Source organism: Colius striatus, chromosome 1, assembly GCF_028858725.1.
Source record: "Colius striatus isolate bColStr4 chromosome 1, bColStr4.1.hap1, whole genome shotgun sequence".
Taxonomy (NCBI): Eukaryota; Metazoa; Chordata; class Aves; order Coliiformes; family Coliidae; genus Colius; species Colius striatus.
In genome coordinates, this window is record NC_084759.1 from 62,351,169 (window position 1) to 62,366,026 (window position 14,858).

At 41.0% G+C, this 14,858-nt stretch overlaps 2 protein-coding genes across 8 annotated transcripts in view; both read right to left on the reverse strand.

Annotated features, from left to right (window-relative positions):
- The window catches only part of RGPD4 (RANBP2 like and GRIP domain containing 4), a 34,676-nt gene extending 27,829 nt beyond the window's left edge, over nt 1–6,847 (reverse strand). For both annotated transcript variants that reach the window (XM_061997252.1, XM_061997241.1), the window contains exons 1-6: nt 6,556–6,847; nt 3,803–3,870; nt 3,191–3,302; nt 2,279–2,431; nt 1,240–1,470; nt 670–815 (exon numbers count right to left, since the gene is read on the reverse strand). In XM_061997252.1, coding sequence (XP_061853236.1) covers nt 670–815; nt 1,240–1,470; nt 2,279–2,431; nt 3,191–3,302; nt 3,803–3,870; nt 6,556–6,630 — 785 coding nt within the window. In that variant the 5' untranslated portion in view covers nt 6,631–6,847. The remainder of the gene's footprint in view (nt 1–669; nt 816–1,239; nt 1,471–2,278; nt 2,432–3,190; nt 3,303–3,802; nt 3,871–6,555) is intronic.
- Nucleotides 6,848–9,676: 2,829 nt separating this feature from the next.
- The window catches only part of LIMS1 (LIM zinc finger domain containing 1), a 77,772-nt gene continuing 72,590 nt past the window's right edge, over nt 9,677–14,858 (reverse strand). For 5 of the 6 annotated variants that reach the window (XM_061997282.1, XM_061997289.1, XM_061997297.1 and 2 more), the window contains exons 8-10: nt 13,665–13,713; nt 12,035–12,110; nt 9,677–11,175 (exon numbers count right to left, since the gene is read on the reverse strand). In XM_061997282.1, coding sequence (XP_061853266.1) covers nt 11,061–11,175; nt 12,035–12,110; nt 13,665–13,713 — 240 coding nt within the window. In that variant the 3' untranslated portion in view covers nt 9,677–11,060. Of the gene's footprint in view, nt 11,176–11,221; nt 11,781–12,034; nt 12,111–13,664; nt 13,714–14,858 lie in introns of those variants that run through there. The other variant, XM_061997303.1, reaches the window with a different exon arrangement.

Here is a 14,858-nt window from a genome sequence, read left to right on the forward strand (position 1 = left end):
TTAAAACACTGTACTACTCTAAGTGTGCCACAGATGACATGCTTTGAAGCCAGTTGGCTTAGCTGGCCCTGGAATACCACCTGTTTCCCCTGAAGGTGTGTGTTCATACTGCAAGTGGCTTTCTACTGCCTAATCACATACCTGAAATTCCAAACTATTTCAGCATGTGTCATGTTAATTTAGAAGAAAATGACCAGGACAAAGCTTGGGTGTTGTTTTGGGTTTTGTTTTTGTTTGGTTGGTTTTTTTTCTGGTGGTGGTGGCTTAGAGGGGTTAGGAATTTCATTTCTGATGGGGTGGTGCAAGAGGGGGAAGAGGTGTTGTTGGATGTTCTTCCTTTTAATTGTTAGTCAATTGCTAAAGTACAGAACAAATTTTCTTACCAAAGGGAAAGAAGGTACAAAGTTAACTGACTCAGGATATCAATCTTTCCCATGGCTGCATGTTGACTATTCAAACAAGGCCTGCATCTTGGTCAAAACATAGCTTGGGGTTCAAACCCAGAAAGAACTATTCTAGTACAGAGAATCTCCTCTCACAACCCAAAACAAGTTAGGAAGCGAAACAGAAGACTGGCAGATGTTCTGTGACCCAGCAAAAAACATCCCGAGTGAACAATTCTTAGAGATTTTTTTTTTTTTTTGCACTATAAGAAAATTAAACCAGTACCTTTCAAGTGCCTCTCTGCATTCCTGAACATCTCTAGAAGAAAGTGTCATTTTGACAAAGCTGGTATATGCCAGCAGATGATCTTTCTTGATAGCTCTCCAGTTACTTTTATCAGACTCCAAGTCTTGTAAAGATTCCAGATATTCCTAAAGAAGAAAGTTCATCACAGGATAAGGAACAGTCATCCTTCCACGAAGGCAAGGGCAGTACTTCTCCAAAATATATTAGTAGCATTTACTGCATAATCCAGTTTCACAGGTGAGACCTTAACATATTCTTCAGCAGCAAAGTTCCAGGGAATTATTTGCCTGAGCAATTTTATCCCTAATGGAACTGCTGTATCTAACTCAGCTTTTGAAGTTAGAAACTCAATAGCTCTATAAGGCTTAATTTTAAGGAGAAAATTCCAATTAAAAAAAAAGTATTTTGTAATTCCACTGGTTTCAGTAGACTTGCATTTGAAGGAGTTAAATCACTTGAGAAAGAGCTGTGAGAGTAATGACACTAAGAGAAACAGACCAGTTAAGAAGATATGGAAGACTACCACAGGATCAAAACATGATTAAACACCTCAAGTGTCTCTACAACACAGGAACACCATTCCAAGCTTGACTGCAAAGGTATTTTCTTCTCTGCCTCCTGACAGTGGAGCACAGCGTCTTTTAACCTATTATTTGAACGGTAGAGTGCAACTAGTCTGATGTTAATGTAGACGTCATCTGGTCTTGCATAAAGTTCCGCTTGAATCAAGTCAAAAAGTTGATTCCATCCATCTTCACCTTTACAATCCAGTAACTGCTCCTGTCAAACATGAAGGTGACACGTTAATATTTCATTTTCACATAAGATTCCGTAGCAACTACAGTACCAGAGTTTTCTCTCCTCCAGTAGGTAGACTACATTACTCAAACTACACTACTCTTCATAGCTTAAGTATTACAGAAAGTTTGATGAAATACTCTAATATTTAAAAATTGAGCTATAGCAGAAGAAAATCTTCAGAAGAGTTTGCCTTTTACCAACAGAGGGTAATGCTTGTCTAGCTGTTTAGTTCAATGACAGCCTACCCTGCCATAGACTACCTTCCTTAAAAAAACAGACATTTTAACACTTCAATGCAGTTGCTGCCTAGCTACACCAAATGAATATACCTGTGCAAAGTGAGATTGCACGACTGAAAGCATTTACATAGTATTTGAGAATTACAGCATTCCTCATGTTCTGTAAAGTTGACCATAATACAGAGTTAAAAACAAAAAAGCAGTGTAGGGCAATAAAGTCTGAGTCCACAGGCCTGCTTGCTACCTTCCTGCAAGTGAGATGGTAAAAAGACTTAATGCCTACCTAGTCTTAACTTCTCTGATGTGATACTAAGTTTCTTGGCACTTTTTTTAATTGGGTTAATCTTGAAACATTAAAAATGGTTTGAAAGCCTGCAGCTAGACAAAAATGTCAGACTGCAAAGCAAGTAACATTTAACAGGTTACTATTAAAGACTTCAAAACAATTTAGCCCTGAAGAGTTTTGTGTGGAGAGACATGCCAAAAGCACTCCAGGCAGATGCTGAAAGTTTCTGTGAACCACAGAACAGAGATAAGTTGGAATTTACCTTCAACCTGTAAACAGCAGGACTCCCAGGGAAGAGCTTAGCAGCTCTCTCAACCCAGTATTTTGCTCTTCCATCAGTAATGTCATTATTGCATAGTAACTCCGCAATCTTCAGTACAAGATCCTTCTGTGTTGGGTTCAACTCCACAGAGCGCTAGTTTCGCCCATGCACACACAGGAGGGAAAAAAAATTAACTTGAACTTACAATCCATATAGAACACGAAAGGAGAGAATAAAACAAACAATGCAAAAGCCAGAACCTTGGCATCTACCACTAGCTATACTACTGCTATACACAGGCAGTAAGATCTCTAAGAACCCCTAGTCTAGCCAGATGTGGGCACAAAAAAAAAAAAAAGTGAAGCCACAGAGTTTAAGAAGTGGGATGGCACTTTTATAGAATCAGGTTGACAACCAGACTTCTGAGTACATCATCTCCTTTCTCAAAACCATAATAAAGACATTTCGATTGGGAATTAGACATTTACATGCTTGCCTTAAAAGTTATATTTGCCCTTCCCTTCTGTCCCCATCCCCTCTAAAACTAAAAGAACACACTAGGCCTACAGTCTTCCACTAGCAACTAGATTTCTATTGTCATCACATCCCATATTGAGAAATTCAACAGTTACAGAACCTTAGTCCAAAAGGCCACATACGACATAAGAATTTAATAGCAGGGGACACAAAGATCAAGCCCAGAACAAAAACAAACAAAGGAATGAAATTTACAATATACTACTGAAGCAAGTGATATCAAGGGAAGAATCTCCTCTGCAGTGCTTCACATGGCTTCTATCAAATGTTTATAAATAATACAGTTTTTCTAGGAACATATTTTCCTCTAAGAGCTTGAGAACCTTGATTTACAGAGAAATAAAGCAGCACATTAGGGGTCAGCATAGTACTTACCTTGTAACACCCAAAAGCTTTTTCTACATTATCCTCAGCTTCATAGATCTGTCCAAGAAATCTGTGTGCTTTGGGATCTCTCTCTTGTACACTGAGGTATGTAGATATGTACCTATGGAAGGGAAAAAAGACAGTTACTTGATCAATATTTTTATATGATACCCCAACACTGCCACAGCCGATGTCCACATTGTAACAGTAACTATTTGCCACAGAGGAAGTATAGATGTATTTTTGTTCTAGATACTTTGTCTGGACTGTGAAGTAAGAAAACATATTGTTCTACAGTACAGATGCTATATACTTGCTAGCAAGTACTTTTGTTTACTAAACAAAAAAAAAGCAGAGTTCATAGAAATTATAACAACTGCCTAATACAATCAAGGGGAAAAAAAACCCCAGTCAGATACATTTTTCAGCACCACATAACTAAATCTTCTTTATGAAACAACAACTTAAAATATTTAAATGGCACACAATATTCACATTTACTGCTGCCTTAAAACAGCATGATAATATTGATTTTGGCTCCTCTGGTCTACTTCATATTTATTTAGCTTTTCTCTTACACTTTAGAGAGCAGAAAAACAAACATACACCAACTGACATTACCTTTTAGCAAGTTCATATTCTTTTACTTCATAATACAGCTTAGCAAACAGGAATCCTTTCATCGATTTCTGAAGGAGAAGGAAAACCATGAGACATACTTTAGGTGTTCAGTACTTTTTAAAATAATTCAATCAGATGACCCCTCTTTTCAGCCACACTCAATACTTTTAAATGACTGAATCTGACAACTAGTTATCAACTCAAATTCACTCCTCCTGTTTAAGGGTGTGTTTTTGAAATTAAGAATTTTTCCTATAATTGGTAAAGGCTACTAGGCAACAGAGAGACTGAAAGTGAAGGAAGCCCTTACACATATGGCATTTCATAAACCCTTCTGATTAAAGAGATTGGAAGAATGGGGTCAGCTACATTTTCTGTTGCAAGGTAGCAAAGAAAAAAAAAATAATCCTACAAGCCAGGAGAGATCTGGCATTTAGCCCTGCTGTAGTATACAGTCATCAGGCACTACTGTTTACATACACTTGAGGAACAAGCAATTTTTATCTTGGTCATTTGCAGTTTGGGTAAGAAATGTATTTAAGTAGTAGTTTATTTCTGATGTTGTCAGCCCAAGATAACTTGAATGTGAACACTCTACAGACAAAACATCTCCAAAGGTATTTTTTTAGGGTGTAGAACAACAAAAGCAAAAATTTCAAAAAACCCAGCATCACAGCCAGCAGACAGAGGGCAAGGTGGCAGAAGCATGGAGAAAAGTAAAAGATACGCAAGGAACTGGGGCATCATTTTTTTCTATTGTATCTAGTGACAGGACAAGGGGTAATGGGATGAAGCTGGAACACAAGAAGTTCCATTTAAACATAAGAAAAAACTATTTCACTGTGAGGGTGAGGGAGCCCTGGCACAGGCTGCCCAAGGAGGGTGTGGAATCTCCTCTGGAGGTTTTCAAACCCTGGCTGGACACGTTCCTGTGCGACCTGATCTAGGTGAACCTGCTTCTGCAGGGGGGTTGGACTAGATGATCTCTAAAAGTCCCTTCCAACCCCTACCATCCTAAGATTCTATGAATGAGCTAAAAGAACTAAGTCACAAGCAAAAGCCTCACCATAGCAGCAAGTCAGATGGAAATTTAAAACTTGAATTCCTCTAATCAAATGCAGATTTTCCTTGTGAACCAAAAAAGTCTGGAACTAGTACATCTATGATTTCAAACAAATGTGTACATTTTGAATACACCTGAATTATTAGCCTACCTCCCTCTTCTACACCGTTATTCATGTAAACATTTTAAAAAGAGATTTAGAATGAATGCAGGCCTCCTAAAATACTTCAAGTTGTCAGTCTATTTTTTAAGTAATGCTACAAAAAGAAAACATTGAAATACATCAGAGTGGAGTGGCATCTCTTAAATACAGACAAAAAGAAACCCCAAATAAATGTTTTGCAACCTTAGAAGTATCTCCCCCTAAATCAACACAAGAAAACTAGTAACTGTTTCCACCATTAACTCTTTTATAAAATTAGCCATAAATATTACTTAAAAAAAAAGTTCCAGATAGCCTTAAGTACAACAGAAAGAAAAAAAAATATTGAGTTCAATAGGAACATCAAAACAATTAAAGAGCATCTCTTGATTGTGGTAGTTATGTACTTGATGTCCTCTAGACTACACAGCAACCAAGTCAATTAAAGTCACGAGAAAATTTTGCTGCTGTTGGGAAATGTACAAACGATGTAAACAGGCCCTGGATAAAGACCCTACTGTATAATAGTAAACACGGACACATTCACACTGTTTAACACACTGATGAATATTGTGCCTCTGCAATAAAATCAATCCAGAGCAGCAGAACAGGATCTTTCAGGATTACATAGCTCCCAGGAATTGCGTCAGACTTCTCACTGTGACCTGTATAGCCCTTTTCGGATATAACAAATAACAATCACCAGTCACACAGAGTTGCTCATACTTCTGTCCAGTGACTAAAATACTCTAGGAAAACTATTTTCTCCCAGCTCTCCCTCTCTTAACACTGTGACTTCATACAGCCTTCATACAGACAAGACTATGAATCACGTGGAACATGAAACTGAAAGTGTCTCTATGTGTTCCCTATTCGACTTCTTTATTTTTCTAAAAATATAGAAACCTCAAGAAAGTTAGGAACCACACTCTCACAGAAATGAATTATTCTGTACTTATGAGAACTGGTAGGGTCTCTAAAGCTACAGTAAGGCTTTACAAGGTGGAAAAAACCAGGCACACAGCTCTGGTAAACCACAGCTCCTGGCTAGGGGAAGTGCCTCCAGAAAGCAAAACGCCATACATACATACATACATTTCCTCACAGAAACTTCCCCTGTCCCACTCCGCTTACGGAAACCCCGAGTAAATTAGGCCTCAGAAACACAACCAGTTACACCCAGAATTCCTTTTTCTTCTAATCGCTGGGCATGAAGAAACGCAGAGCGCCTCATGCTTTAGCCCAGCAGCGCCGGGCAGGACGCGGGGGGCCGGAGCACCCGCCCGCCGCCCCAGCTGGACAGCGCAGGGCAGGGCAGGAGCTGCGCGGCCCAACGGCTGCGCGGGAGACGGCCGCCCCTCAGAAAGCGTAAGAGGGAAGGAGGGCCGCCGCTGCCTCCGCATCACGCCAGCCGCCCTCGGGTCCCACCGCCGGCCGCACCGAGCCCAGACGAGCCGGGCGGCCGCCAGCAACAGCCTCCGGGTCCGGCGCGGGCGGGAAGGGAAGGCCGCGGAAGGTCCGCGAGGCCCGCCACCGATTAACTCTCACCTCTCTGGGGGAAGGCGCTGCGGCCTGCACAGAGGCGACGTACCGCTCCACTTCGGGCTTCGTGCGCCTCATCATGGCGCCGCAGCGGGGGCCGCGCCCGGCCTCTCTCCCGGCAGACCGCCTTCCCCGCCGGCCTTCGCGCGGCGCCTTCGGAGGGGAAGAAGGAGGGGAAAGAAGGAGGAAGCGACGAAGGAACGCGACGGCCGCTGCGCCTTACGCAAGTTCCCGCGCAACCGTAGAGAGCGCCTGGGCTCTTGCGAGCGCACAAGAGCTGCCCTGCGCCCTGCCCTCTTCTCCCCTCCTCCCTCCCCGCCGCTGCCCCTGCGCACGCGCGCCCGGCAGGAGCGGCGGCGCGCAGCCGCTGCAGGGCGAGGGAGAAGAAGGGAAGGAAGGAAGCGAGCGCCGGTAGTACACGTTGTGTCTCAGTACGCTGCGGCCTCGTAGGGGAACGACGGCGTGGAGGCGGCTGAGGGGTCCGGGACGGGACGGGGCGGTGTGGCCATGGCGAGGTCTCTCCTTTCCCCCTGCGGGGCAGGAGGGGGCAGGGCTCCCCTGGCTAGGTGGGCGAGGCCGGGACAAGAGATGGGCTTGGGCAGCCAGGGAGCCTCGGCTTTGTGTCGTGCGGGGGTTTTAAAGAGATAACTAATCGTTGTTCCGTTGTGACTAGAGCAGCTTCCATTCGTGCGTGGGCCTTATGCTGGCACAGAAAATCTTGCCGTGTCTGGAAATAAGCTTTGTTGTTTTCCTCACCTAAAACCGTGTCTCGGGGTTCACAGCAACTTTAGTCCTTAAGCATGGGACTTATCACCAAGATACAGCGCTCTAGGAGATGAGTTTTGGAATATCGTAGCAGCCATGGTGAGAAGCTTTACTTTCCAGGCACTCTGAATGGCAGAAAAACACATTTTATCATCCTAAAGTACAACTGGGAACATGGAACAAAAGATGACAAGATCTGTAACCCTCAAGACAGGAGAAATCTGCAAGTTGCAGTTGTGAGAGTTTGGTGGTTTTTGGGGTGCTGGCCCGATGGTGTTCGTTGCAGCAAGCAGCCTCAGATTCTGCTCACTAGTAGCTCACTGCTACCTATCTCTTCTGCCAGCTCAGTCACTTTGGTCAAAAGGAAGCCAGTGAGCTTTGGCTCTGAAGAAGAGTCATTAAAATATTTGTCCAATTCTTAGTCTCAAGAAACCAATCATTCCCAAGCCTTTTTGAGAGACCTCGTAAGGGTCATACTCACAGCTTAGCTGAGCAAGACCTTCAGTACCGATCCTACTTTAAAGTTAGACCTGCTTTGAGCAGATGGCTGGGCTAGCTGATTTCTGGTCTACTTCCAATCAACATTTTTCCACAATTCATCAGGCTTTGAACCCTCGAGTATCCTCAGATGCTCTCATTGTGGGTCTGAGACACACACGCCCATATTCATGAAACAGAAACCACTGCTGTGGTGAACAGTAGCACAGCATTCACCATCAGGAACTTGGGAACAGAAAAAAATGCCCATCCCATGTTAGGGCTGTAGGGCTACCATAGCAAGGAGACCTGCAGCTGTGCAGCACAAACAAGGCCACTGTGTTGTAGATGGATGTAACCCCAAGCAACATGGATGTCAGCCAGGTCTTGCCCTTTGGCCTCAGGGTAAGGGAATCTTGAGCAGTAAGTCTATGTGTAACATAGAATGACGGAATGGTAGGGGTTGGAAGGGACCTTTAGAGATCATCTAGTCCAACCCCTCTGCAGAAGCAGGTTCACCTAGATCAGGTCACACAGAAACGTGTCCAGGCGGGTCTTGAAGACCTGCAGAGGAGGAGACTCCACAGCCTCCCTGGGCAGCCTGTGCCAGGGCTCACTCACCTTCACAGTGAAATAGTTTTTCTTGATGTTTAAATGGAACTTTTTGTGTTCCAGCTTCATCCCATTACCACTTGTTCTGTGTATGTAGACCAAAGGATAAGATATCCGTGTAACACAAATAACCAAAACCAAAAAGTGAATTACAGTTTAAAGGAAGAGTTGCTGAGTGTGGTCTATTCAATCCATGCCACAGTCCAAAGTCCCAACAGGGACAGTTATATGTGTCCTGGTTTTGGCTGGGATAGAGTTATGTTTCGGATTTGCGCTGAGAACAGAGTTGATAACAAAGGGATGTTTTAGTTACTGCTGAGCAGTACTTACACAGCATCAAGGCCTTTTCTGCTTTTCACCCTGCCCTGCCAGTTGGCAGGCAGGGCCAGGACAGCTGACCCCAACTAGCCAAGGGGCTATTCCATGCCGTAGCACATCATGTCCACTATAGAAACTGTGGGGAGTTAGCAGGAAGGGGCAGATGGCTGCTAGGGCATCAGTCAGCAGGTGGTGAGCAACTGCATGGTGCATAACTTGGGTTTGGCATTTTTCCCCCCTTTATTTTTTTCCTTATATTCTTTTTCACTATTATTATATTTTACAATTCTTGTTCTTCTTATATTTTATTTCCTTTTAATAATAAACTGTACTTACCTCAACCCACAAGTTTCACTCTTTTTTTTCTCTGATTCTCTTTCCCACTGCACTGTGGGAGGAGGTGGGGGGTAGTGAGCAAGTGGCTGCAGGGTGCTCAGCTGCTGGCTGGGGTTAAACCATGACATTACAGAAAGGCTTTTAGGGGACATTTTAAGTGTTTCTAGTCTTCAAAGGTCTGGACTGCATTCAGCTACTGAACAGTTAACAGCATTCAATAACTATGCAGGATAAAATAGCCAAAAAATACCCTATCTAGCACTAAACTGGAGGTTTGGGGTGATGGTTTCATTACAGTGAAAAGAGAGAAAAAATAGAGAGGAGGGTGTATATTTTAAACTCAGACAAGAAGGGGTTTTTTTTGGGAAAAGCCAGCAGTTGTGCCAATTCAGAAAATATCCAGAAGAATCAAGCTGTTCTTTATGAAACTAAGTGTGGTTTCTTTCATGAACCCAAGAACTAACAGCAGCGTGCTATTTAGGAAAGGCACATGTATCCTTCAACTCAGGACAACAAAGAAGTATTTACATACAGTCACAGGTAAAAACACAGGGAAGCAAGACAGCCTAGTTGCTTTCCCACCCTTCTCGAGCATTCATTTAAGAGAGGTGACACAAGCTTTAATAACATAGCCTTTATTGATGACACTGGAAAGCAGATGTTTTAAAGCAATTAATTTTTCATAACAGAAAAGAAAATTTTCATTCCTATGATGTAATTACATAAAACATGTCTAAGACACTAATATTAAAAAAAACCCAGTTTGCATACTTCATACTGTAGTACCGTTGAGAAGTCCTAAGTAACTGCATTTTCTATCAGAAAGGGCAAAATAAAATAGATTTGGATGGACAGAAGTCAATAGTATAAAACAAAGAAATGTGTGTTACAAGGAATTCTGGTCATTTGTGAGCTCAGTTCTTGAGGATGGCTAAAGAAATAGATCCTAGCAGGATCAAACCTTGTACATTTACACTCACAGGTGTAAAAGTAATATACTGCCAGTTAATTGAAATACATATTTTCAGTATTGTTCTGAAAATTATTGAAGTCTGGAAGCTCAATTTTAAGCTCAGGTGTTCACATTTGAAATAAAATACTTCCTGCATCCTGTATAATTAAGGCAAAGGATGTTATCTTTTGAAAATACCTTGCATATAGTTTCTGCATAAAAATATGAAATAAAAAATAAAACTATATATATATATTTAATGGAACACTGTTATGTATGGTCCAGCAGAATAAGGCACAGAAAGTAACTAGAATGCAAAAGCATATATAAAAAGTTAATGCGTTATTTTGAGTGGAATATAGCAAAATTCAAGTAGTTCTGAGTATGCTCATTTCTAGCAATAGGAATATATATTTCATATAGATTATTTCATGCTAACAGTGTACAAACATCCATCATGTAAGTATAGGCTACAGAAGTAGGTAATTTGTACAGTGACTGTATTTAGAAACCCAGTACTTTTCAAACCATCTGAAACCAGGCTTCTGAATGAGACGACTTGGCCTGAAATCCAAGTGGGAATTTTTCCACGAGGCCAAGTATGTTGGTTTCTTGCCCAAGTCACTTCACCTGGGGAAGTTTTATGTGCATGCTGAATATGAATTAGCATAAATGACAATACATGTCCCTAAAGTTGGACACACTTGGACAATTTGTTTTCTCAGGCATTCACAAGCAAATTTTGTCCCTCTGTAAATTTCTGCAGGGGTTACTGTGCAGAATGGGGCCCCTGCGTCGGTTCACACCTGCTTTATCAGGGTCAGAAACCTTTCAGCTGAGATGGTATTTAATTTAGTTGGGAAATACGGTCTGTTTGTCAACAAATAAGCATACATGTATAAAGAAAAGAGAATCTTAAGTTATTTTGATCTGATAGAAGATGTGCATCATCATTTGTTGCCTGATTGTTGCCTCAAAGCAGCACCCCTTGCCCCCTCCCAAGTAACAGATACAAGATTTTCACAAGGGAAGGGGAAAGCAGATGAAGTCTTTACTTCCTTCCCAAAGTTTCAGCTAGTTTCTTCAGTCTTTTCTTCAGCTCTAGAGGAAACTTCTCGTAACACTTTTTGCAGACAGGCTTCATATCAAACTCAACAAATTTATTCCTAAAACAACAAAGCAAAAACCAGACAAAAGTTTAGGGGCCGGGATAGTGGGAAAAAGAGTAATTTAAACCCATCCTATTAGATGTGCACAAGCAAAAAATTACAACTGCAATTTACACATGTATATGAAGTTGCTTTTACATGGTTATACACTCTAGACAGTAATTGCAGTATCCTGTTGAGTAAGTGATGCCATTTTTACTCAAATGACCAGATTTATTAACCATGTTATTTAAAATGCCTTTCAAAAGTAACTGTAGAGCTAAACAGACTGAACAGAAGATAATGGAATAGAATCATAGAATGGTAGGAATAATGAGTTAATATTTCAAGTTGCAGTTGTGTGAAAAATATTTTGGTTTCGATAGCTGTACATTCATGCAAAAACTTAAAAGAAAAGCACCCTTAGCACTGACCAAAGAAAGGAGCAGAGGTGGTGATGAGAAGGAAAAAAAGTTTACAAACAGATTGGCTTTTTCTTTTTCTGCTTCTCTTTATCCTTTGCTTCACGTTCCCGTTTGGCGAGTCGTCGCTTAAATTCATCTGGCATTTTCTCATAACAGTGTTTGCAGACAGGTTTTAGGTCAATTTCAACAAACTTATCCCTTTAGAGTTAAGCACAGAAAAAATAAAGGACAGAAAAGGAGAAGAGTTAAGAAGACTGACTGAAGGAAGACCTGAGCAGACAGCTGGAAGAGATGTACATTAGTAAGTGGAGCGAGAGGAAACAAGGCGCACATTATTTTCTCAGTGCTTATGTGGTTTTCATACTGTAACAGTTACACTTACAGCAAGCACCTACACTTTGAAGATAACCACTGATACGTTTTGAAGGCATCACATTTATCCATCAACTTACTTGAGTGTTAACTTAGTGTTGCAAGTCGAACAAGCGAAGCAGTTCACACACCAGGCCTTATTCAGAGCAGATACAACTATGGCAACAGGAAAAGAAAAAAAAAAAAACCAAGAAGACATCATTAGCATTACCAAAAAAAAAAGTTATTACGAAATTTTTAAGCTCCCACTCGTAAGTCCTGAAGAACAGTCACTTGATTCTTATATCAAGGACCATAACAATGACATGGCAAGACTACGGAGGCACATGTAAGCATAGTGTAACAGGACTCTGAAGCACTGATAAGCTGTATTGTTCTGTATCTCCATGTTCTATTTTTCCCCTTTTTCAATATACCTTCCAAGTTTTCCCTGCCCAAATTTGCCTCTCAATCTAAGTAAGAGGATGCAGGACAGTGGTTATCTCATAAAATACAAAGTTTTGTCAACAGCAAACAGAACCAGAGCATTGTTATGCAGAACTTACCATTGCTATCGGGCAAGCATGTCCACAGATGCATAGTTATGCCCTGCTGCTTGCCAAAATACAGGCAAAATTTTTCAGGTGCAAATCTTTATTCCTAAGCAATCTCTGTAACACAGTCACAGCTACCCTCCTGAAAAACTGCTGCCACAGGTGTTTGTTTCACCAGGCAGAGAGAACAATACTGAATACTCATGACAGCCGTGCCAAATTTGCGTGCAGAAATGAAAGAAGAAATGTAATTGAAGGTGTACATTGAAAATAAAAAACATACTGCATTACAACACATTCTGTTCAGTTCAGAGTCCAAAAGAGAGAATATGTGTGTCAGATTATATGGTAAAAGGTCAGAGTCACACAGAGATGTAGCTATCGAATGAAGCTGAATTTATTAATTCACTTCAAGTTCCAGTTCTGATCATTCTAATGGGATTTTACTGAAGAGGAGGACATCGTTTCCTCCTAAGCATTTTGGATTGTCATTCTGCAAGGTATAGTCCAGTCCAGAAAATGTGGGGAAAGCACATCTCTGGAATGTAGGTCTGATCCCATAGTTACATGACTACAAACCAGTTTATGTCTCTTTTTACACACTGGAGGCTTCCTCCTACTTTTCTAATGGCTTTGGCTTAGGTCAGGCTAACATTGGCATTGCAGTATTTACTTCAGGCAGTGGTAAACAGATAATTAAAGTGTCATTACTCCAGGTAGAATAATTTGCTTTTGGCAAATATGTCTCTTGCCTGTGACAGACAGGTGAACATCTCCAGGAACCAAACTGACATAATGAGAACTCGACACTTTAAAAAAATCCTGTAGAGTGCTCTTTTTTGAAGTTGGTAGGGCAGGAAGCCACTTCTTTGCATCTCCCAGCACCTCTGGCCTTTGCATGTCCCTAGGAGGTTTACAGTTGACTACAGTTCTTTTAAGCCACTGGGTAGTCTTCTATCATCACAAAACGCTTGCTGTAAGGTTTTGGTCATGCTGTAAGTCATCTAGTCTATGACTAATCAGTTCTAACCTACTTTCTGATCAAGAGAATGGCTAGTTTTGTTCTAATGAAAATGATCAAGGATTCAACAGGGGACTGCTTTCCTCTTACTTCCTCTTTTTAAAGAGAACTTCTACCAGAAAGGAACATTAAGGAAACAGTTAGAAAAGCACTTACCATCTCCTTCAATCACACGGTTGCAATGGAAACAAACATCACCAAATAGCTGAAGAGGAAAGAGAAATAACCAGTTTTTAATGTAATGATTTTATCATGGATAACTTCTCAAACTAACAAAATAGCTGTATTTCAACTGATGGGCACAATAGCTTTCCTATTTATTCAGTAACATAGAGTATCTTGGCAAGTCTGGTTTGGCTTTCAAATTATGGTTTTGCACCCCCTCATCACAAAAACTCTTTATAATATTAAAGATGAAAACATTTCTTTACATCTGTTTGATCCTCTGTAAATACGATTTTGTTTTAACATTTAAACTCCTGAACATGTGAAATACAGCAGTTAGTGTCACATACACATTGTTACTAACCAGCCAATTTTAACATTTGGACTTACATGCACAACTAGAACGAGATATTGGTGTTTTTGGAAAAACAGAAAGGAAATGTTTTTGTGGGTGTTGGTTATTTTTATTTAAAAAGGAAAATTTAGGCAAAAAATTATTCATGCTATTTCCAGGCTTAACATTTGTCCACAATATGAAGTACTCAAAATTTCATGTATTTTTTATAACTGTAGTAGTTAACCTAGTAAAAGACATCCACTCCACACGTAGCTCTAGTCTGGTATAAGTACTTGTCCCATCATAGCTGCAACAACTCTAACTGCTGATGTGATGGCATTTATCGTCTCCAAGTATGCCAGGGACATTTCAATCACCCATCCTTCATCACTGGCTAATTAAGAACCCATCTGTAATTAGCAGATGCCTTGCAACTCCCAGATGTAGACCCTACTTCTGTATTTAAATAAGCAAAGAAGTGTATGTGACACAATACAGATGTGTCTTACAAACAAAAAAAAAACCCGCCTATATATCATGGTGCTGGATTACACCATCGAGGGAGCATGGGGAGAGGTGGTACCATGGTATAGAGCTCCTACAGAAGTGCAAACGGTCACTAGGTGGTGGTCTCTGACAAATTTAATATTAATCCTCCTAATGAACGAGCTAGGTGATGCTGTTGCATGTTAACACATTGTCATCTTGGAGCAGAGCTGAAGGGAAAACCGGGCTACTTACTAAGGCCTCCTCTTGAACCACAGCTACTGAATGGCAAATCTTCATATTTTTGGGAAAGACCGAGTGTCATTAGCTGCTCTTATCTCACAGAGAGGTAAGAGCTCAAA